A 19,345-nucleotide genomic window follows, 5' to 3' on the forward strand; every position below is an offset into this window, starting at 1 on the left:
AATTCAGGAACATTGCGATTTGAACTACATTTAATAACTGCATTTTGGAACAGACTGCCCATGCATCTTACAAGTGTGTGAAACTATAGCACTGGATTTTGGAAGATTAAAGACAGATAAAAGGGAGTACTTCTTCATGCAGCACATAATTAAACTATGGAACTTGCTCCCAGAGGAGGCAATAATGGCCCCCGAACTTGGCTGGCTTTAAAAGAAGTCTGGACAAATTCACAGGGGAGAGGGCTATCAATGGCTACTAGCCATGATTACTTTGTCCTGCCTCCACAGTCAGAGGCAGGGAATCACAAGTGGGCAGAGTGCTGTTGCGCTCATGTTTAGTTTACAGGCTTCCCATGAGCATCTCTTCAGCCACTGAGAGAAAAGGATGCTGAATAAGAGGATGCTGAATAATGAATGTGGCAGATTAGCAGCCAAACCTAACATGCATATTGCTGCTAGTTAGCGTGAGAAGGGGCAAAGTCTACAGTGCTGCCCTGATGACAGGCAGATTATCAGACCACAGAAATACAATTGGTAGAGAGGGCTCCGTGTGATGTCATCTCTCCTGGACAGGAATGAGCATACTGTACTTCCTGTTCATCTCTCTTCCTTTGACCAGCGTTGGATGAAGACATGCCTCTGCTTGCTCCAGCCTCAGGCATGCTTATAGGTGTTTTGCAGGTTAAACAGTAAATACAAGTGTTTTGCCTGCATAGGTTTTTTTTTTTACTGCTACTCTTACTGTGAACCAATGCATGAGTATTTTTAAACTTAATTTACAAGTTCAATGCACTTTACAGGTCCAACACCCAAGATGCTCTTACAGAGATTTTGTCTGCAAATTCCTATGCTTTTCTCAGACATACATGATCACAAAGGTAACACCTTTTTAAGTCTAGGCACTTTGAAAGGAAGACACTATAGCTTTCCAGCAAAACATGGAATTAGAAAGGTTTTCCATATGCTATATTAGCATTCCGTCTGAACTACAAAATCCATTCCAACAGAATGCTGCATTTCCCTGGCCGCTGCTTTTTCTAGCTTGCCGAGGAGCCATAAAATAACAGGCTGTTTACACAGAGGACTGCAACATGCTTCACTTCACCACTAATCCTCTGTCAGGTGACTACTCACAAGATTTCTTTAAGCCCTTAGGAAGCACTCCAGAACCAGGACATTCAATGACCCTGAGATAATATAGGTTACCTAATAAGAGATTTTGACAACAGGATTTATATTCCCAACAAGTTAGCATATGTTGCACCTAAAAAGGGCAGTTCCATGCCTTTAAGAAACATGCAAAACCAGCATTTAATTGGATTTGCCTCATAGGAAGTTTCGATGCAGAAGCTGGGGGGGGGGGGGAGAGATGCAGCTCACTCTCCTGACCAGTCAATGTGCCAATCAGCAAATCAGACTATGAAGAGAGAATTTTTTTCCAGGACTTATTAATCTAGTATGAGCAGAAAAAGGGGGGGTCCACCTTTTTCTACAGAAAAGTGACTTAAAATAAAACCCTCATAAATCAACATGAAGTATATAGGATAGGAACACACAATAAATGTGTCCTGATTTAAAGTTTTCTCATAAGACAATTGTGATGAAAAAAGGAGGAAATGCCTTTATATTATTATAAATTGTTTTCAAAGTAAAGTAAACTGTCTGCTAGGAGGCTGTCTCAAAACACAACGGCAAGACTTTGCTATTTAGCCCTGTTAATTTGGCTCCCTTGCATAAATATGTTAAAGGCTTAACAACTTTAGTTATGAAGATGCTAACACTGATTGCTGCAACGAACATTTGGGTCTCACCAAAGAATCCTTTGATTAATTTAATATTAAATCAGAAAGGAACCTAAAACGAATTCACCCCTCCTCTGCTTGCATATTATGGGGCTATTGTCATTACAGAACCCAATCTAATCCTAGTTTAAAAATTAGATGTATTTGACGATGACTCCATATTAATGAAAAAGTAAGAAACTGTATTAGTAAATTTCTCTTTTTTGGACTATTTTGCAATTAAGTAGTATATTAATGTTTCATCTTCACCACCACCACCTCTTCTGATGCATATTTTGGGATTGGAAAAAGCCAACGTACAGGCAGACAGAATGGCACACTACAGCCTCTGAATAGTGACTAGGGTGGTAGGCAAAAAAACCAGTCACCTGAAAAATAATTGGAGCATTTACCACCTTTTCATGCTTTCTGCATGTTTAACCAACAATGAAAGAAACAATACTAGACTTGTTTGATTGGGATACTTTTGGTTTCCCCATCTTCTTTTCCTTAGGTCTCACTTAATGGTACAAACTGGATTTGCATTTAGTTAAATCAAAAGCAAAGAAGTCTGGAAAAGCCACAGTTCAGGAACAGCATGCCCAACTCACCTTTATCATTTCAGCCACGTAGCTTTCAGGCCCGGTATATTCCGTAGAATCCTTTACTTTGACCAAGACAATGAAGAACAAGTAGTGCCACATATTATGCTCCTCTTTAATATGCTCTTCAAAAGTGACAGTCTTATTATCAAACTTGTCTCTCTCCAGACCTAAAGGGGGACACACAGCCAAGTCACCTCCCTTAAGATTTTTACAGTGGGAAAATTATCACAATGAGATGAACACACTGATGGTAACAGGATTTCCCAAATTTGTCCACCTGTCCCTTCAGAACAAAGGCTTCCATTTACACTGGTCTGTCATTTGTTCATATGGGTGAGCGGGATGTGTTGGGGGAGGAAGGCAGTTTGGCCACAGCAGCCTGCAATTCTGACCTCCCACTGTTGACATGTGGGTGCCTGGGCCCTTATAACCTCCCCCTACCATTCAGTGCCAGAAGCACAAGCAGCTGAAGCAACTAAAGTGGTGTTCCCACCTTAGATATCATAGATTGCAACCAGCAATGGAAACTTTTTCACTTGTGCAATGTGACTTCCTCTTCCCTCCGCATGTGCCTCTAAATCTGTTCTGGAAGGCTGGAGGAATTTCTTAAAATCTTAAACAAAACCTACTTCAGGAAAGAACAGTGAATTGGGTTTGTGACCTCACTGGTCCCCAGCCAATTAAGGCATCAGTGCTGCTCCTGCAACCAGGAACAATGTGTTGCCCCTGAGCTCAGCTGGAGGTAAAGTATTTATGTCTGCTCAAATTGCAGAAAGTGGGGCGCTACCACGGGTTCTCTGCTAAAATTATGTCTTTACACCCAACTGGAGCTTTTGGTTTCAGCCACATTGTGTGTGTGTGTGTGGGGGGTGTTCTGCAGCTGTTGTATATGAAACTACTTTAGGTAGCACACTTTTTTCTGCTGCTTAAAAAACTCAAGGTATTCCATATATTGCGGGGGGAAATTGTATGGGCTTTATAGTACCCATATAAAATGCAGATGCTCAGCATGGTGCAGACCTAACACATTATAAAAACCACAGTCTTTTCTAAGCTTTGAAGAAGTTCAACTCTCTTTTTTTGAAAATGAAGTATCTCAACTCTCCATAAGTATCTGATGACTATTTATATGCCATTATTAACACTGAGTTTGTGAAAACACAATTACAGTGGTGCCTCGCAAGACGAAATTAATCCATTCCACGAGTCTCTTCGTCTTGCGGTTTTTTCGTCTTGCGAAGCACGGCTATTAGCGGCTTAGCGGCTATTAACGGCTTAGCGGCTTTTAGAAAAAGGAAACAAACTCGCAAGACTTTTCGTCTTGCGAAGCAAGCCCATAGGGAAATTCGTCTTGCGGAACGACTCAAAAAACGGAAAACTCTTTCATCTTGCACGTTTTTCGTCTTGCGAGGTACCACTGTATTATCTGCAATTCAGGTGCACATTTTACAAATACACAAGTAAGCTTGTACCCACAAGCAATTCATTTATAAAATAGTTTTAAAAACATGTATGCAGACATAAAACAGGAATGGAAAGTCCCCTTACCAAATCAACATATTTTACAATATCAAATCAGTCATTCAGATTTACATGGAGATTCCTTCCTTCCATTCATTCATTCAAAAAGTAAGAAACATTCTACTAATTATACAAGTGATTACAAACATCATCATCAGGTAAATACTGAATCTGCTGTCGAAGCCATACATTACTATTACTGCATTTGACTCTGGGGCAGAACAGCTGCTAGTTTCATAGCACTGGGCTCAACACTTACCACAAATAAAGCATGTTGTTTTTAGTATTTCTTCTTTCTTTTGTTTCTCACTTCTTAGATCCGCAAAGGTATCAATAATAACACCAAAAATCAGATTGAGGACAATAATGATCACCATGAAGAAGAAGAGGAGGTCATAGATCACTCTTGCAGCAAAAAGGGGCTCCTAAAATAAAATAGTTTTAAGATGAACAAAATTGAAGCCTAAAAGGCTTTGGCGCAAAGAAGAGCATGCTGCACAATGCAACATGAAAAGAAAAATGATATCAAGAGGGCGTAAACTTGTGACCACTGCATACATAGATGTGTGTTTGGGGGGAAGCCTTGCTATTTATTTGCAGGGGTGGGAAGAATTCATTTTTTGTACCTGTGGCCTTATTAAAATTGTTAGTAACTACTGTAGTGCTAGCATTCCAATAACATTAGAAAAGTTTTTACAGTAGTTCTGATATTGCATGTATTAACTGCTGCATTTCATAGGAACCTCTTTGCGTGACCAAAAGATGCTTGTATGTCACATATAGTTTTTTTAAAAAAATCACAACATTGTTGGGGAGTGCTTGCACAGAGCTTAATTATTACAGCAATATTTTTCCACTTAAGAGTACTTCTAAAGTATAAGTCTCCAAGTACTCACATTCCCTTACTCTTGACAGTACTAGAACCTGTTCATTTAGTAAAGCCAATTACACACACCTACACTTAAAGTCAAATAACCAAACTCCTTTGTACATGGCACACAACTAGACTTTTTTCCAACTGACGCAGCGACATATTTTTCCCCCATGGAAAAGTGTTCTAATCCATTAATGGGCATCTAACCCTATTTGGTTCTCTCTTGCACTACATCCCCTTTCACATATGGTGGTAATTTACCTCCTTGGAAGGTTTCCTGAGGACATCTCCAACACCACCCCCACTCCGCAGGCCATGGCTAAGCACAGTAACGATGCACATCAGCAATGTCTCGCACGTATGTTCTTTATCCTCTTCCTCAGCTTCTTCAGAAAACAGCTCTGTTAAACAAAGCAAGTTAGGGTACCATTGTGAGACAAGGTTGGTTTGCAAAACTCTCATCTAGTACATTTTTATCTTTGCTTGAATTTGCACCACCACTTTGAAGATACTCATGAAGTCAAAGGAACAGACCTCCCTTTCTTTCGCCTCTTGAGATGCCACACCTTGGGTACAGAACGACATAAGTTGTGAGGGTGTAAAAAAATTGCACCCATTAGGAATATGGCAACAACACACCCCATCAAATGATAAGGGCTCAGCCACCATGGACCGAGTTGTGGGGACTTTAAAAATACCTCCAGAACGCGATAGGAGTGATATAGGTTATTTTTTAAGACATAGATGAATAGAAAATCCTAAAGCAAACTTAAATGAGTCTTAATATGGTCCTTTACCAGCTCTAGAAACATTGAACATAGTAGCTAAAGCCAAACATGTGCACATGTGAACATACACAAAAGATACAAATCTCAATTTCTCGTTACTAATGCAGAGCTCTGAATCTCTCTGAACATAATTTTTAAGCTCACAAGAGATACTTTGGAGCAGGACTATGGGTAGTTGTAGTCCCCCTACGATCTCCAGCTCCCTGGAAGAATATCAAATGCTGTTTGCAGCTCTTTCCCACCTCTTTCTGGAATGGTCAGGGATGATGCGAGTTGTAGTTCAGCCACTGGTTAGCCACCTCAGATTGAAAGTCTACCCACATCTATCAGATGTGCAGGTAGAAATGGAAAATTATCTGTGCCTTTACATCTGCACTGTCCTTCTCTTCCTGGATGCAAAGGTACATGATGCAGCTGGGGACAGTTTTGCCTGTGGAATGCACCTAGGCAGCCAAGCTGCATATCTCAGACATTTCCAATGCTCCCTGGGTCGCAGGGTGAGCAAAGCACCTTGTGGGCTACTCTCACCAAATTCAACAAGGACGGAACAGAAAAAGGCACAACAGAGAAATTTTAAAAGGAGAGGATGAAAGATGGGGGTGCAGAGAATGCAATGACTGGCCAAGTTTAAAGCCATTTTTTTTAGGAGATGCGATTAAGCCAGTGTATGCTCCTTGCAAGCAGAGAAGAGCTGTTTTCTTTACTAAGAGGGCTAAATAGAGCTGGTACTGGAGAAACAGAAACATAGGAGTGTAGATCTGTGGTGGTAGAACATTATGGACAGAAGACAGGAGATACAGAAGAGACCACGTGGTATGGGTTACAGAGAAGAAAGCAGCGTAATAGTGGTGGTTTAAAAAGCAGAGTCCAAGTTAAATTAAATTTCTTCTTCTTTTGCAAATAATGCAGCAATGTAGCAAAGAGAAAGTGACCATCAGAGTGATTCGACTTATGCACCACAATCATACAGAAAACGTTTCTGTTCTGTTTGGTTTATTTAAAAAAGTACGACATATCTCCTTTTCCCCCAAGGATAGAAGCAATCTACCAAGAATGACTACATCCTCGTCAGGTCTTCCGACACCACTTCCTCCTCCTCCAGCTCAAGGTGGCTGGGATGAATCATTCTGTGTTTCTTAATTTGTCTTAAGGAACGAACCAGGGTAGTCTTAAAAGGACTCACTGACCTTCAGAAGTTTGAGATCTTAAAGCACTTTGACTTCCTAAGATGTCAAAATTCCATCTGGACCTGATAGCATATATTATTCATTGCAGTAACAAACAAAAAAAGTTGCAGAAAATGATGGGGGAAATGGCACTACTTAAAAGTCAATCACCATAATAAATGTGCTTCCAGATGGGGGGTGATCCCTTGCCAATGAGCCACTCAGATCCCATTTTCTTCTGTGTGCAGTTGGCATAAGAACATAAGAAGAGACTCTTGGATCAGGCCAGTGACCCTTCTAGTCCAGCTTCCTTTTCCCACAGTGGCCAATCAGATGCCTGCAGGAAGCCTGAAGCAGGTCCCTGAGCCCTATAGCACTCTCGCCTCCTGCAGTTTCCAGCAACTGGTATTCAGAAACCTATTGCTTACAACTTTGGAGGGGGAAATATAGCCTTGTCCTCCACGAATCTGTCTAATTCTCTATTAAAGCCATCCAAGTTGGTAGCCATTTCTACCTCCTGTGCGAGTGAGTTGTACAGTTTAGCTCTTTGCTGTGTGAAGAAGTACTTCCTTTTGTCCCTCCAGCATTCAGCTTCATTGTGCAGATTCAATCTTATGCTTTTCAAAATGTATCTACAGGAAGCGCTTAAGAAAAAACACAACCAACTCATATTCCCATGTTTCACAATGGGGCCAGTGGAGGTTTGTGCCTTTTTCAGGGGCTGGACAACACCCATCTCCATTTGTTCATTTGTTTTTGAAAAAATAATCATAATACAGAGGTCTTTCACCAGTCTGAAATTTAGCTGTATTATTAATAATCATTTATTAGTTGTTCACTATAAGAGAGTCTCTGAGTGAAAAATTAAGACCTGAAGCCAAAGCATAAAATAAAGAACTGCATACAGTAGACCATTAAAGGTAAAGGTACCCCTGACCATTAGGTCTAGTCGTGGACGACTCTGAGGTTGCAGCGCTCATCTTGCTTTATTGGTCGAGAGAGCTGGCATACAGCTTTCGGGTCATGTGGCCAGCATGACTAAATCGCTTCTGGCGAACCAGAGCAGCACACGGAAACACCATTTACCTTCCCACTGGAGCGGAACCTATTTATCTACTTGCACTTTGACGTGCTTTCAAACTGCTAGGTTGACAGGAGCTGGGACCGAGCAATGGGAGCTCACCCCATCGCGGGGATTTGAACTGCCGACCTTCTGATCAGCAAGCCCTAGGCTCTGTGGTTTAGACCACAGCACCACCCGCGTCCCACAATAGACCATTACAGTGAACCATAAAAGCAGACCCAGACAAACAGCAAAACTTTAGCAGCAGAAACCAGTTGCAGCGGAATATACTGAAATGCTGATAAAGAGGTCTTGTGCTGCAGAGTAAACTGAAACTCTGATAAAGAGATCTTGTGCAAGACCTTTGTATTAAAAATAAATTTAAAAACTCCTGGTGCATGTACAGTGTTTACAGTCTCCAAGGTAATCTCTCACATAGGTTGCGAACAGCTCTTCTGAGCTGGATTGTTGATGTTCTAATGTGCCTTCTGCATACAGCAATTGGTGGAAATAGCGACTTTCACTCTCTTGAGTTGTTAAAGCATTTTTTGTTTGCAGACTGGTTAAAGGATAAAGTTTATTTGATAAGGTATTTGATTCCCCTAACAAAACACAATGGTTCTAAGAAATTTTAGTTTTGTGTATGCACTGCTATTTTGGATTGCGGGCAGGCTGGCGGCTGCAGGGTTGAGCCCTCTTTTCATGAAAGACATCATAAATTTAAAAAATGGTCATATTGTTTGGGACACTGGAGACAAAATAGCAAGGTTGTCCTCAGGTGAGAAGCAAATGGAAGTAGAAGCGTGGCAATAGAGAACAGCCACAGAAATGTTACCACGTACAACAGACCACCCACCCGAAGAAAAGTAGAGGAAGCACTAACAAACTTCAACACCAGTGGCAACTACAGATGCATAATAGATTATTATTATTTGCTCATTGGGTTTTCCTCAGTGAGAGGAAATCCAGATTATATGTGCAATAAAAAGAAGAAATAAGAAAAGATGGGCTGGCATTTAATTAAGACCAATGGGGCACAAAACTTGTGTGCATGAGCAGCACTGATTCTGCAATAAACTTCCTGCTTTGGGGGGGGACCACATCTCTTTGTGGAAATTGAATTTTGGGGAGAAAATGATTTTGGGTGGGCAGGCATGGGTTCTGAAAGGCAAATTTATCTGCAAGGAGAGAAAAGGATTTGAAGCATAAGTAATGGTAACTAGATGAATACACAAAGATCTCTGCTAGATCAGGCCTGGCTCAGGATTCTGTTTCCAGCTGCAGGCCATGAACCTCTCTGGAGGCTTGCAAGAAGGGCACAAGGGCAACAGCGCACACTGCATGTGAACACTGCATTCCTTTTAGATGGAATAGCTGGTAAGAGCAGCTTCCATGGGGCTGAGCTTTGAGCATGTGGATCCCAAGGAAAAGGTTGGGTGGGAGTGGATTGTACCTCTTAAGTTTTCACTAGTTCGTGTAAACATTGTATGATGCCGATTTGCTGCCTCTAACAATGGCAATGAATACCAGAGCACTGCTTCTCAGCCTTTTGGCTAAGACCAAGCATGGGTTACCAGAGCACCAGCAACAACCAACATTGTTATGTGGGTCCAATGCTCTATGCCAGCTTGGGATTCTAGCACAGCATCACGTGTTGTCATCTCAGTATGTGGTAGGACTATCATGCAAAGGAAGTTGGTGTGTGTAGGTTCCATATGACATAGAAATCATGCATTGAGAGCTGCATTTAAAAACTGGTACCCGATACTTGCCTGCCGAAGGAACAACAGAAGAGCAGTTTTCCCCACTCTCTATTCTGCATACGTTAGAATACAGGAACTCTGCGGTCATTGCCTCACCAGCTTCAGTATGCTGATCTGAATGTGTGCAAATTAAGACACCAAGGATGTAGCTTTAAAAACAATACACCAAAGTTCTTACACAACTATTAGAATGCACGGTTACCACTTGTTTTTTAAAAAATAATTATTGTGAATTTTAAAATGTCTGTGTTGCCGTTTAGACTCTCAAGAGGACTTGAAACAAATAAAAATGTATAAAATTTATAGGCAAAGGAAAATGCATACTCTACAAGTTTTGCCAGCTTTCTTTATAAGCTCACCAGGGTTTAACATTCAAAACCATTGATACTTTATATTGAATTAAATGTAAAAAAAAAAAAACCCACCAAAACTCAATTGTTCCTGTTTACTTCATTCACAATGATACAATTACTCCATATCCTTGCTTAAAAATCTGAACAACAGCTCGTAGTCATCATATATGTTGCATTTCCAAAACAGACATGGCTTTGTGACACTTCTTTTTTGTTCTGGGGTACTTGTTGTATGGGAAAGGTAGCATGTATGGAGCAGGGAAAATATTTCATTTGAATCTGTTTGAGAGATGGTCTGGCATTTATCACATGAGATTGGGGGGGGGGGGTGTTAGTGGGTTTGCCCAGTATGGGCTATATCCCCAGATCTCATTCAAGTAAAAAAAATTTATCTGAGCCAAAGTTAACACAGTTTTTTCTTGACTTCTTTCATATGGCAGTCAGAACTGGGCCCAATTCTGTGGCAAAAAGCAACTTGAACTCTAGCCATCTTCACCTAAGGATAGCTAAAACGTGATCATGACAACATTTCTCTAATTCATTCCACCTGATGAATGGCTGTGGCTGAAAGTGTTGTTATGCCAGCCCTGTAAAACCTTTCCAGTACTGCTATCCTTATTTGTGAGTGGGGGATTACCAGCCTAATCTGGATGTTCCTACCTAGTCCCCTGATATTGGTTATGTTTAGGGAAATACAGCCCAGGCGGGGGGGGGGGGGGAGGCTGCTGCAAAGTTGATTGTAGCAGCAGTGCTAGGCAGACGGGGTGAAAGGGGAAAGAAAAGGACTTGGGGTGGGGGATTCTGCTTGCAAAGACAGCTTAAAGAGAAACTGTCAAGCCACCCTCTTCCAGTGCCCCTGCTGCAATGACCTACACAGCACCTCCCCTTATTTCCCTAAAACAAATAAACAAACCCTGAACAGGGCTATAGCTAGGGGGTGGTGAGGTGGGCCCCCGCCAGGGGTGCAGGCAAGGGTGGGTGTGTGCAAAATCAGTTGCTGAGACCCTCTGACAGGTGCCCTGTCCAGCCAGCACTCCCTGCCCACAGCCCAGGCAGAGCGGTGAAGAGGGCGTGCTGGGCGGCGCCAGCTCTGGGCAGCCCCCCTCGCCCCTTGGCCCTCCTGGTAGCTGGCCTGGTGGGGCAGCCCTGAGTGCCTCATTCTGTTTGGCCATCTGGCTCTGCCTCTCCCAGACCTTGCTCAGGGTCGGGGCTGGGAAGGTCCACCAGCCTCAGCCCCTGACACTGCCTGGCCCACCTCACTGCCTGCGCCCCTGCCTCTCCAGACGCCAAGCCTGCTCCGGAGTCATGTCACTTCTCTCTCCTTTCACACACCCTCCCTCAAGGGTGCCAACTTGAATAAAATATGGGGGGGGGCAGGTAAGCACCACCCTGTATAATTGACCACAAGACGGAGTGAATGCACACTGTTTGAATGGGAATGCCCATTAACTGGGGGGGACGGCTCCTCAAATATTTTAGGGTGTGTGTGAAGGAACCTTGGCCCCAAGAAGTTGGCTCCTATGCCCTTCTCCCTATTAAAGTGGAGTGCTCCGCATGTACAGTGGTACCTCGGGTTACATACGCTTCACATTACATACGCTTCTGGTTACAGACTCCGCTAACCCAGAAATAGTACCTCAGGTTAAGAACTTTGCTTCAGGATGAGAACAGAAATCGTGTCCAGCATCGCGGCGGCAGCAGGAGTGGTGCTTCAGTTTAAGAACAGTTTCAGGTTAAGAACGGACCTTCGGAACGAATTAAGTACGTAACCAGAGGTACCACTGTATACCATCATTTAGGTCAGCCTTCCCCATCTTGGTGTCCTCCTTCAATCAGAATTCATTACAAGGTGAAATGTGTTAGGAATTGAATGGGGGAGGCTTGGAGGAGAGGCAGAAAGAAGAGCTAATTTGTCCGTGGCTAGGGGGCGCAATCTGGACAGTTCTGACAGGGGCGCAAGATCACCTAGCTATGGCTCTGACCCTGAAACAACCTAGTGCCGCCTGAGCCCCACAGTTGTTAAACAGAATGCAGCTGTAGGAGTTATTAGCTACCACCACCCTTCCTCATCTGATCTATTTGCTTCGATTTCTAGCCAAAATACCCTTCCCACATTCGCACCACACAACAGGTCCCAGCATGTCAGTTTGGTTCAATTTGCTCCCTTCTTTAAACTGCCTCCCAACCCAACCAGCGCTTAACTGCCTTCATACTCCATTGGCCAGCATGCAGGCATATACTGTATTTTTCCATCTATAAGACGCCCCCATGTCTAAGACTCTCCCTATTTTTGGAACCCAGGTTTAAGAAAATAGGGGGAGATGTATCTGTGTATAAGATGCCCCCTAATTTTTGACATTATTTTTTAGGGGGGGGACCTAGTCTTATACACAGAAAAATACGGTACTTATTACACTTTTGCCAGAGCAAAAGTAAACATTCCCCTCCCCTTTTCTTTTGCTCCAGACCAAGTTAACCTTTAAGCTGCACAGTGAGTCACTCTAGACTTTTCCTGGGACTCTGCTGACAATCTGCTTTATTTTGGCTACAGAAAGTTAGAGATGCAACAGAGGCAAATTGTATGCATGCTTCTCTGCCCTACCCGTGCCTGGAAAAGCAACTGCAGGTGTTTGGGCATGTGGGGAGTTTCTAGAGGCATATGTAACGCCTAAATAGGGTTAAGTTGAATTACCATTGATCAGAAATAGGGTTCCACTTGCATGCCTAGCTCTTCTCTGCCATTCTCCCCAATTTGCATCTCCATACTCTTTGCATTTAAATTTTCCTGGACCAGAATTCCCCAATCTGGTGCACTCCAGATATCCCTGGAGTCTGATGCCCAGTGCTTTTTTCTAGAAAAAGAGGTGCCGGTACTGTGTACCCTTGAACACCCCCCTGAAAAAAGCACTGCTGATACCTTTCAGCCCCTGGCAGTATGGCCAATGGTTAGGGATAACATGAGCTGCAACCAAGCAACATCTGAAGAGCAATGGGCTGCGTAAAGCTATCCTAGGCATCCCAAAAAAACTTTTCTTTTTTTTTCTTTTTGCCAAAAATGTACAACTTGGAAGCAGAAAAAGGAAATTATGTAAGACGATTATATGATCTTTTAAAAATCACAAGTATGTCTAGAACACATAACATGATTATATTTGGTCCTCTGCTGGGTCACTATGGGCTATTTTGGAACACACGCACATAGTTTTGATCACAAAGTACTAGATAATCCCTACTAATGTGTGCTACAGGGCAAAAAACATCCACATTATTCTCCAAAGGAGCTATTGATGCAGTCATGTTTTATTTTCAGCCTCATTATCTATGCTTTCAAAGCACCGAGACCTAAATTTTTGGCAGAATGTTCTCTAAGGAAATCTGATTTTAGCAGGCAGTCATCTGCGGAGAGAGCACAATATTCACAGGATAAACCCCCTTGGTGCATTTGCATGGATAGAAAACTTTGGGGGGCAGGGGGAGAGGTTTAAGATGATTCTGGTACGAACCTGGCGACAACGTCTCATTAGGGAGCTTATCTACTTCCAAGATAAAGTCATCCTTGAAGAACAGGTAGCCCACTATCGAGAACAGGTAAACCAAGATAAGAGCAAGAACAGCAGTCAGGATGATGGAGCGTCCATTGCGAGTGACACTTTTAATGACATTCAACAAAGTCTCTTCTCTGTACACCAAGTCAAAAAGCTGGAAAAAGGGCAGTTCAGAATGTTTAATCAGTTCACTTTTGACTACAGATAGCACCACGATACCTAGTAACCTACATGAACGGTGCAATATTTTGACGTACATGCTTTTCATGGTAATAAATTTTTGGAGGCCACAGTTTAGAATCACTTTCTAAAACAACTCGAAAAAAACGAAACGAAAACAGCAACATTATTAAACCAAGAACATGGAAAGCCATAGTAAAGGGGTGTATTGAGGGCCAGAGTTTTTCTTTCAAAATCCCCTCAAAAGTTATAAACATAGCTGGCTTTCTTGTTCCAGAACCTTGCTGAACTTAGCTGCTTTCTAGCTCATAAATTACAAGATATGCCAAGTCACAAATAGTGTCATAGTGATCACATCACTGCATCCTTCGGGTTTTTCTCCACTGCCTGTTTGCTCCGTATACATACCATTGGGCTGCAATATAATCAAAGACTGAAATTGGACATGGAAATTCCCATATGAGTAGTTAATGTATCAGTGAAAAGCCACAATGCAGCCTGATGGAAAATTTGCTGCCTCTTTGACTGCAGTAACACCAGAAGACAGTGAGCCTGAGTCAAAGGAAGTTAGTCACCCTGAAGTCCATTGACAGAACTATACGTTACCTTGTAAACAGCATGTCCCCAAATCTCAATTTGCTCAGGTAACAGAACTCAGAGGTGGATGGATCATAATTAAGGGTCACTTCAAAAGTTTTCCAACAATATCCCCCACTTTCAAGTGAGGAGAGATTTGAAGTGAAAGAGGCCTGTTTCAATCATGCTCACTCTCCCCCTCCCCAGGTTTTGTGGCAGTGGCAATATCCCTACGTAACTAGCTGCCTACTCTTCCCCACCCACCTGGGAATGATGGTTTGTTATCACATGACATCATTCCAAAGGGAATTAGGGTGCTTTTTTAAATTTTAAGAAAAGGTGTCTGTGTTATTTAAACCCAGCAATGCTACTTGTAATGATGAAATGGCGTAATTCACAGGAGCAGGTGTTGGTGGTAAAATGTCTTCTTCCTGTCACCAGAAGAGCTACTGCAAGCATTCTGTTTTGATCTCTTTGTCACCCCCTCTTGAAAATTGCCAAAAATGCCTGCCATATTTGCACCCCACAATTAGGGTGGCAAAAATGGTTGGGGGTGGTGGTTTCAGGCCCTTGGCACATCTGTAGTAGAGATGAACAGGATGTGAGAAGAAAACTAGATGGGTCACTGGCCTGATTCCGTGGGCTCTTTTTACATTCTTAATAGGTGTTCTCAGTGTTTTGTAGTGATGTCATTTGAAGTTTGCAATATAAATTGGCCAACTCATAACTTTAGGCTGCTTTATGAATTGAGCAGCAATTCGCCCATAAATTCTACTCTGGCTTAGAATAAAAATGAGGTTCCGTGCATGCAGATCAAGGACATAAAAGCGAGCTGCTTTGTAGTCACATGTAAAAGATTTATTTCACATTGAACTGCCTTTGCTTATGTAAACACTTGTTAACTGCTGTGAAGTACATGACCAGATCACATGGCTGAATATCTTTGCTGTTTTGGTAACTGTCAATGATTTCTTGAAAATACTGTATGTCTAACCTAAAACCTTCTCTTGTCCCTTTGCGTATTTGTTTGGAAAGTGGAGGGGCAGTTGAATTTCTGATCTGCTTTCTGCCATGGCTGATGCTGGGAATCATCTGAAAGTCAGCTTAAACCCATTTAGCATCATTCAGGGTCACTAATATCTCAGTCATCAAGTACAGTAAAAAATATAAATTGTTGGGATTAAACGCTTACCAGCAAGCTGTAGAAAAATTCATGAACGAAAAGCCCCATTGCGCAAATAAGAAGATATAGTAGATGATAAAGGAACTCCACATCCAAGATCATGGCTTTGTATCCTCGAGTGAATGTTCCACAGTTACCAACAAAACTCATCAGAAATATTATTTTGTTACAAACCTGTGGAGCACAGGACAGAAGATGAATGCCTGGAGAACATTCGTTCTTGAGCATATTTTAGAAAACACAACACACCAGTTCCAGCATTCTTCTTTTAAACTGGGGTAGCTAACCGGTGACTCTCCAGACCTTACGGAACCACAGTTCCCATCATCCACAGTGAGTGGTTAGGGATGATTGGGAGCAACAACTGGAGGGCTGTAGGTAAGCCACAATTGATTGAAACCCTGGGGGAGTGGTTGTTGTTAATGATTAATGATTTATGGCAGAACAATGAATTTTCAACATACAAGCATGTAGAGAATATTTCATGGTGCAGGGCAAGAAAATTTCAGAGAGACTTCTATCTGATACTTACATTGAAAGCCCCCAGAAGAAATAATGTTGGCTGCAAGCCTACAGAAAATATTAGCCGCAGTATTGTGGAAGCTATTAAGGCTCTAATGCCGTGGGGTTTAGGTAAGGCAACAACTATGGCAAATGATATCAGCATGGCTGTCCAAAGTAAGCCTGACAAGTGGGGCTCCAACGTACCTGAGGAGAGGAAGACACCCAAAGACAGTTCATTGTTTATTCAGTTTAAAATTTATCCTGCTTGCTCCACAAAGCCCCCTGGGCTGCTAAGAACAATATCTCAAACAATATCAAAATAAAAAATTCCTTCCAGTAGCACCTTAAAGACCAACTAAGTTAGTTCTTGGTATGAGCTTTCGTGTGCATGCACACTTCTTCAGATACACTGAAATAGAAGTTGCCAGATCCTTCTATATAGTGAGAAGGTGGGGAGGGGTGTTACTCAGAAGGATGGTGGGAATGGGAGATAGGCAGATAGCTGGGAGAGCCAGCTATCTGCCTATCTCCCATTCCCACCATCCTTCTGAGTAACACCCCTCCCCACCTTCTCACTATATAGAAGGATCTGGCAACTTCTATTTCAGTGTATCTGAAGAAGTGTGCATGCACACGAAAGCTCATACCAAGAACTAACTTAGTTGGTCTTTAAGGTGCTACTGGAAGGAATTTTTTATTTTGACTATGGCAGACCAACACGGCTACCTATCTACTACTCAAACAATATCAGTTTGAAATATGCCAACAAACAGCATCTATAACTTACAGACTGGCATAGGCAACAAAGCAAGGCATTAAAAAAAACTAAGCAGTAGATTATAGTAAACATGCCTTCCCCACAGCCCCGAGACAAACCTTCTAGGGATGGGGGAATTTAACTGCCCTGGTTTGGCAGCATCCCTCCTCACCTGACACAAAATTTTCAAAACTACCCTTGGAAGTGCCATATTCTGATATACACATTTAGTATTGCTTATTAACCTTTTGGCTACTATTTTTGGACCGATAAGTGGTTGAGTACCTAAAAGTCTGTTGTGGTTAGCCAATGATCAGTCTGAAATGGCCCTGGCGCAAACAGCGCACTTTTGTTGCTCCTGTTCCTGTTTCAGAAAGCATCCGACATGAACTCCAATGCGGTAGCCAACATCAGTCAAAATACCCTTTTCATTTTAAATAAATATCTTGAAAACCTAGCTAGGAATGTGTCCTATGGGATCCAACAGAAATCACCTGACATTAGAGATACATGGTTGCTTGTCATCATTTTAAGGGAATTGGAGTTATACTGAAAGTGGGGCATGAACTCACCCTACTTCTTTCCCCGCCTTGTAAACAGGCTTTTGTATAGTTTCACAAACGTTACACCTTGAAGGGAAAATGCTTAAAATAATAATATGAAGCAATTATTGCAATACCAAAGTTCTCATTGCAAGGGTCCCTCGTTGCCAGTTTGTGAGCACTCTACACTTTCTCCTTCCATGGCCAAAAGTGGTGAAGTCCCACTTCCACATGTGAGAACTAGCTTACTTGTCAATGGCCCATAAGCCAAACAGTGGTGAAAATTGTGTGTGTGTGTGTGTGTGTGTGTTTAAAGACCTGGTTATGGTTTCTTTCTACCATTTCTGCTCATTATCTTTTCAAGTCTCAGTAATGGGAACCTTGTGCTGAATTGCCTCATATAAATATACCACTTAATAAATTAATACAAAATAATGGATAGAAACCTGCATTAAAATGTGAAAGCTGTCATATTAATAAAACTCCAACTGAACTTGGAGCTCAACTCCAGGTGAAATCACGCCATCATTGATGCAAAAGCGTGTTATTACTTCTCTTTCCCAATAAGCCCCATAGAAATGTGACTTAACTGCAACATGCATTGTGAGGCACCTTTGTTTTATGTTTACAAAGTAGCTGCAGCGGAGCAAAGCTGGTAGGATGCAGCTCTAACATCACAGGCTATATTAATGAACCTAACATCCATTCCATAGCCACTGGCTGAAGTGTTTATGTTGTGCACTCAGAACATAACTTTCCGTGATATTCTGCTCTCTTGCGGCAGATATACACTGCAGATATAAATTGGTTCCATACTAGTTTAATGGTCATGATGTCCTCCAAAAAACTCCCGGGAACTCTAGTTTTGTGAGACTCCTGAAAATTCTGAATCTGGGATCTGTTTTATACAGCTACCATCCTCAGGGTTCCCTGAGGCAAGGAACTGCTGAAACCATTTTTTAAGTAGGGAAATTTGCAGCTTCCAGTCTAACTTGAAGTGTACCATCTGGACTAGCATGCATGCTCTTTGCTCAAAAACATCAAAATGAATATTAAAATTTGCATTTTGAGATAAAACACCTTTAGAACTGTGCATTTTGAGAGCCAACACTTCTCCCAGATCCTAATCTGACACACTGCTTGAGATGTAAAGGTAAAGGTAAAGGACCCCTGACAGTTAAGTCCAGCCGCGAACGACTCTGGGGTTGCGGCGCTCATCTCACTTTACTGGTCAAGGGAACTGGTGTTTGTCCGCAGACAGTTTTTCTGGGTCATGACTAAGCCACTTCTGGTGAAACCAGAGCAGCGCACGGAAATGCCGTTTACCTTCCCACCAGAGCGGTACCTATTTATCTACTTGCACTTTGATGTGCTTTTAAACTGCTAGGTTGGCAGGAGTTGGGATCGAGCAATGGGAGCTCACCCCATTGCAGGGATTCGAACCGCCAACCTTCTGATCAGCAAGCCCTAGGTTCAGTGATTTAGACCACAGCACCACCCCTACATCCCTTGAGATGCAGAGTGTGCTTAATAATACAACTGATAAATATTCACCAGTACTAAGGTGCTTAAGTTAGCCGCCGCCACCCACCTGCATTGTGCTTTGATTTTTGTAAAAAACTACATTTTATAACTTTGAAATACTAGTACCTCCTTTGACTCCTTTAAAAGGATAGAAAAATGCTACCAAAAGATTCATAAGGACTGCAAGGTTAAAGGAAATACTGCTCCAGAAGGACATGTTGCGCGAGCACCAGTACAGTATATGCTGAGCTGCAAAAAAATAAAAAATAAAAATGTTTACAAGGGATTCAAAGTACAAAATTGCCCCTAACAATGAATAAATCAACAGAGATCATTGTATTGCCAACTTTTCCTAGAATCACACACTGTGAACTGTAGTAATCTTTATTATTTGATTTAAAGTTTGTGCTTTAATTGTTGTTTGCAGAGTCCATAAGTTCAGGGCATTTGCTTCCTAGAGAACCTTTTTTCCGATCAAAGGCCATACTGAACAGAAACCAACTTTTTATATAAACACTTGGTTTACAAGCACCAGGAGAGCAAAAGTTGATCGTGCATTAAAAAACACAAAAAGGTCAGAATGTGCTGACTGCATGCCATGGCACTCTGCACTGTGTGAA

General features: G+C 42.1%; 1 protein-coding gene across 4 annotated transcripts in view; it reads right to left on the minus strand.

The window, feature by feature from the left end:
* Window positions 1-19,345, minus strand: part of ITPR1 (inositol 1,4,5-trisphosphate receptor type 1) — a 215,889-nt gene that overhangs the window by 20,558 nt on the left and 175,986 nt on the right. For all 4 annotated transcript variants that reach the window (XM_083491016.1, XM_083491015.1, XM_083491014.1 and 1 more), the window contains 8 exons: window positions 18,852-18,974; window positions 15,931-16,106; window positions 15,408-15,572; window positions 13,418-13,613; window positions 9,571-9,675; window positions 5,043-5,182; window positions 4,167-4,332; window positions 2,393-2,553 (listed from right to left, as the gene is read on the minus strand). In XM_083491016.1, the coding sequence (XP_083347142.1) occupies window positions 2,393-2,553; window positions 4,167-4,332; window positions 5,043-5,182; window positions 9,571-9,675; window positions 13,418-13,613; window positions 15,408-15,572; window positions 15,931-16,106; window positions 18,852-18,974 (1,232 nt within the window). The remainder of the gene's footprint in view (window positions 1-2,392; window positions 2,554-4,166; window positions 4,333-5,042; window positions 5,183-9,570; window positions 9,676-13,417; window positions 13,614-15,407; window positions 15,573-15,930; window positions 16,107-18,851; window positions 18,975-19,345) is intronic.

The sequence above is a fragment of the Podarcis liolepis genome, assembly GCF_965112155.1.
Source record: "Podarcis liolepis genome assembly, chromosome: 2".
Lineage (NCBI taxonomy): Eukaryota > Metazoa > Chordata > Lepidosauria > Squamata > Lacertidae > Podarcis > Podarcis liolepis.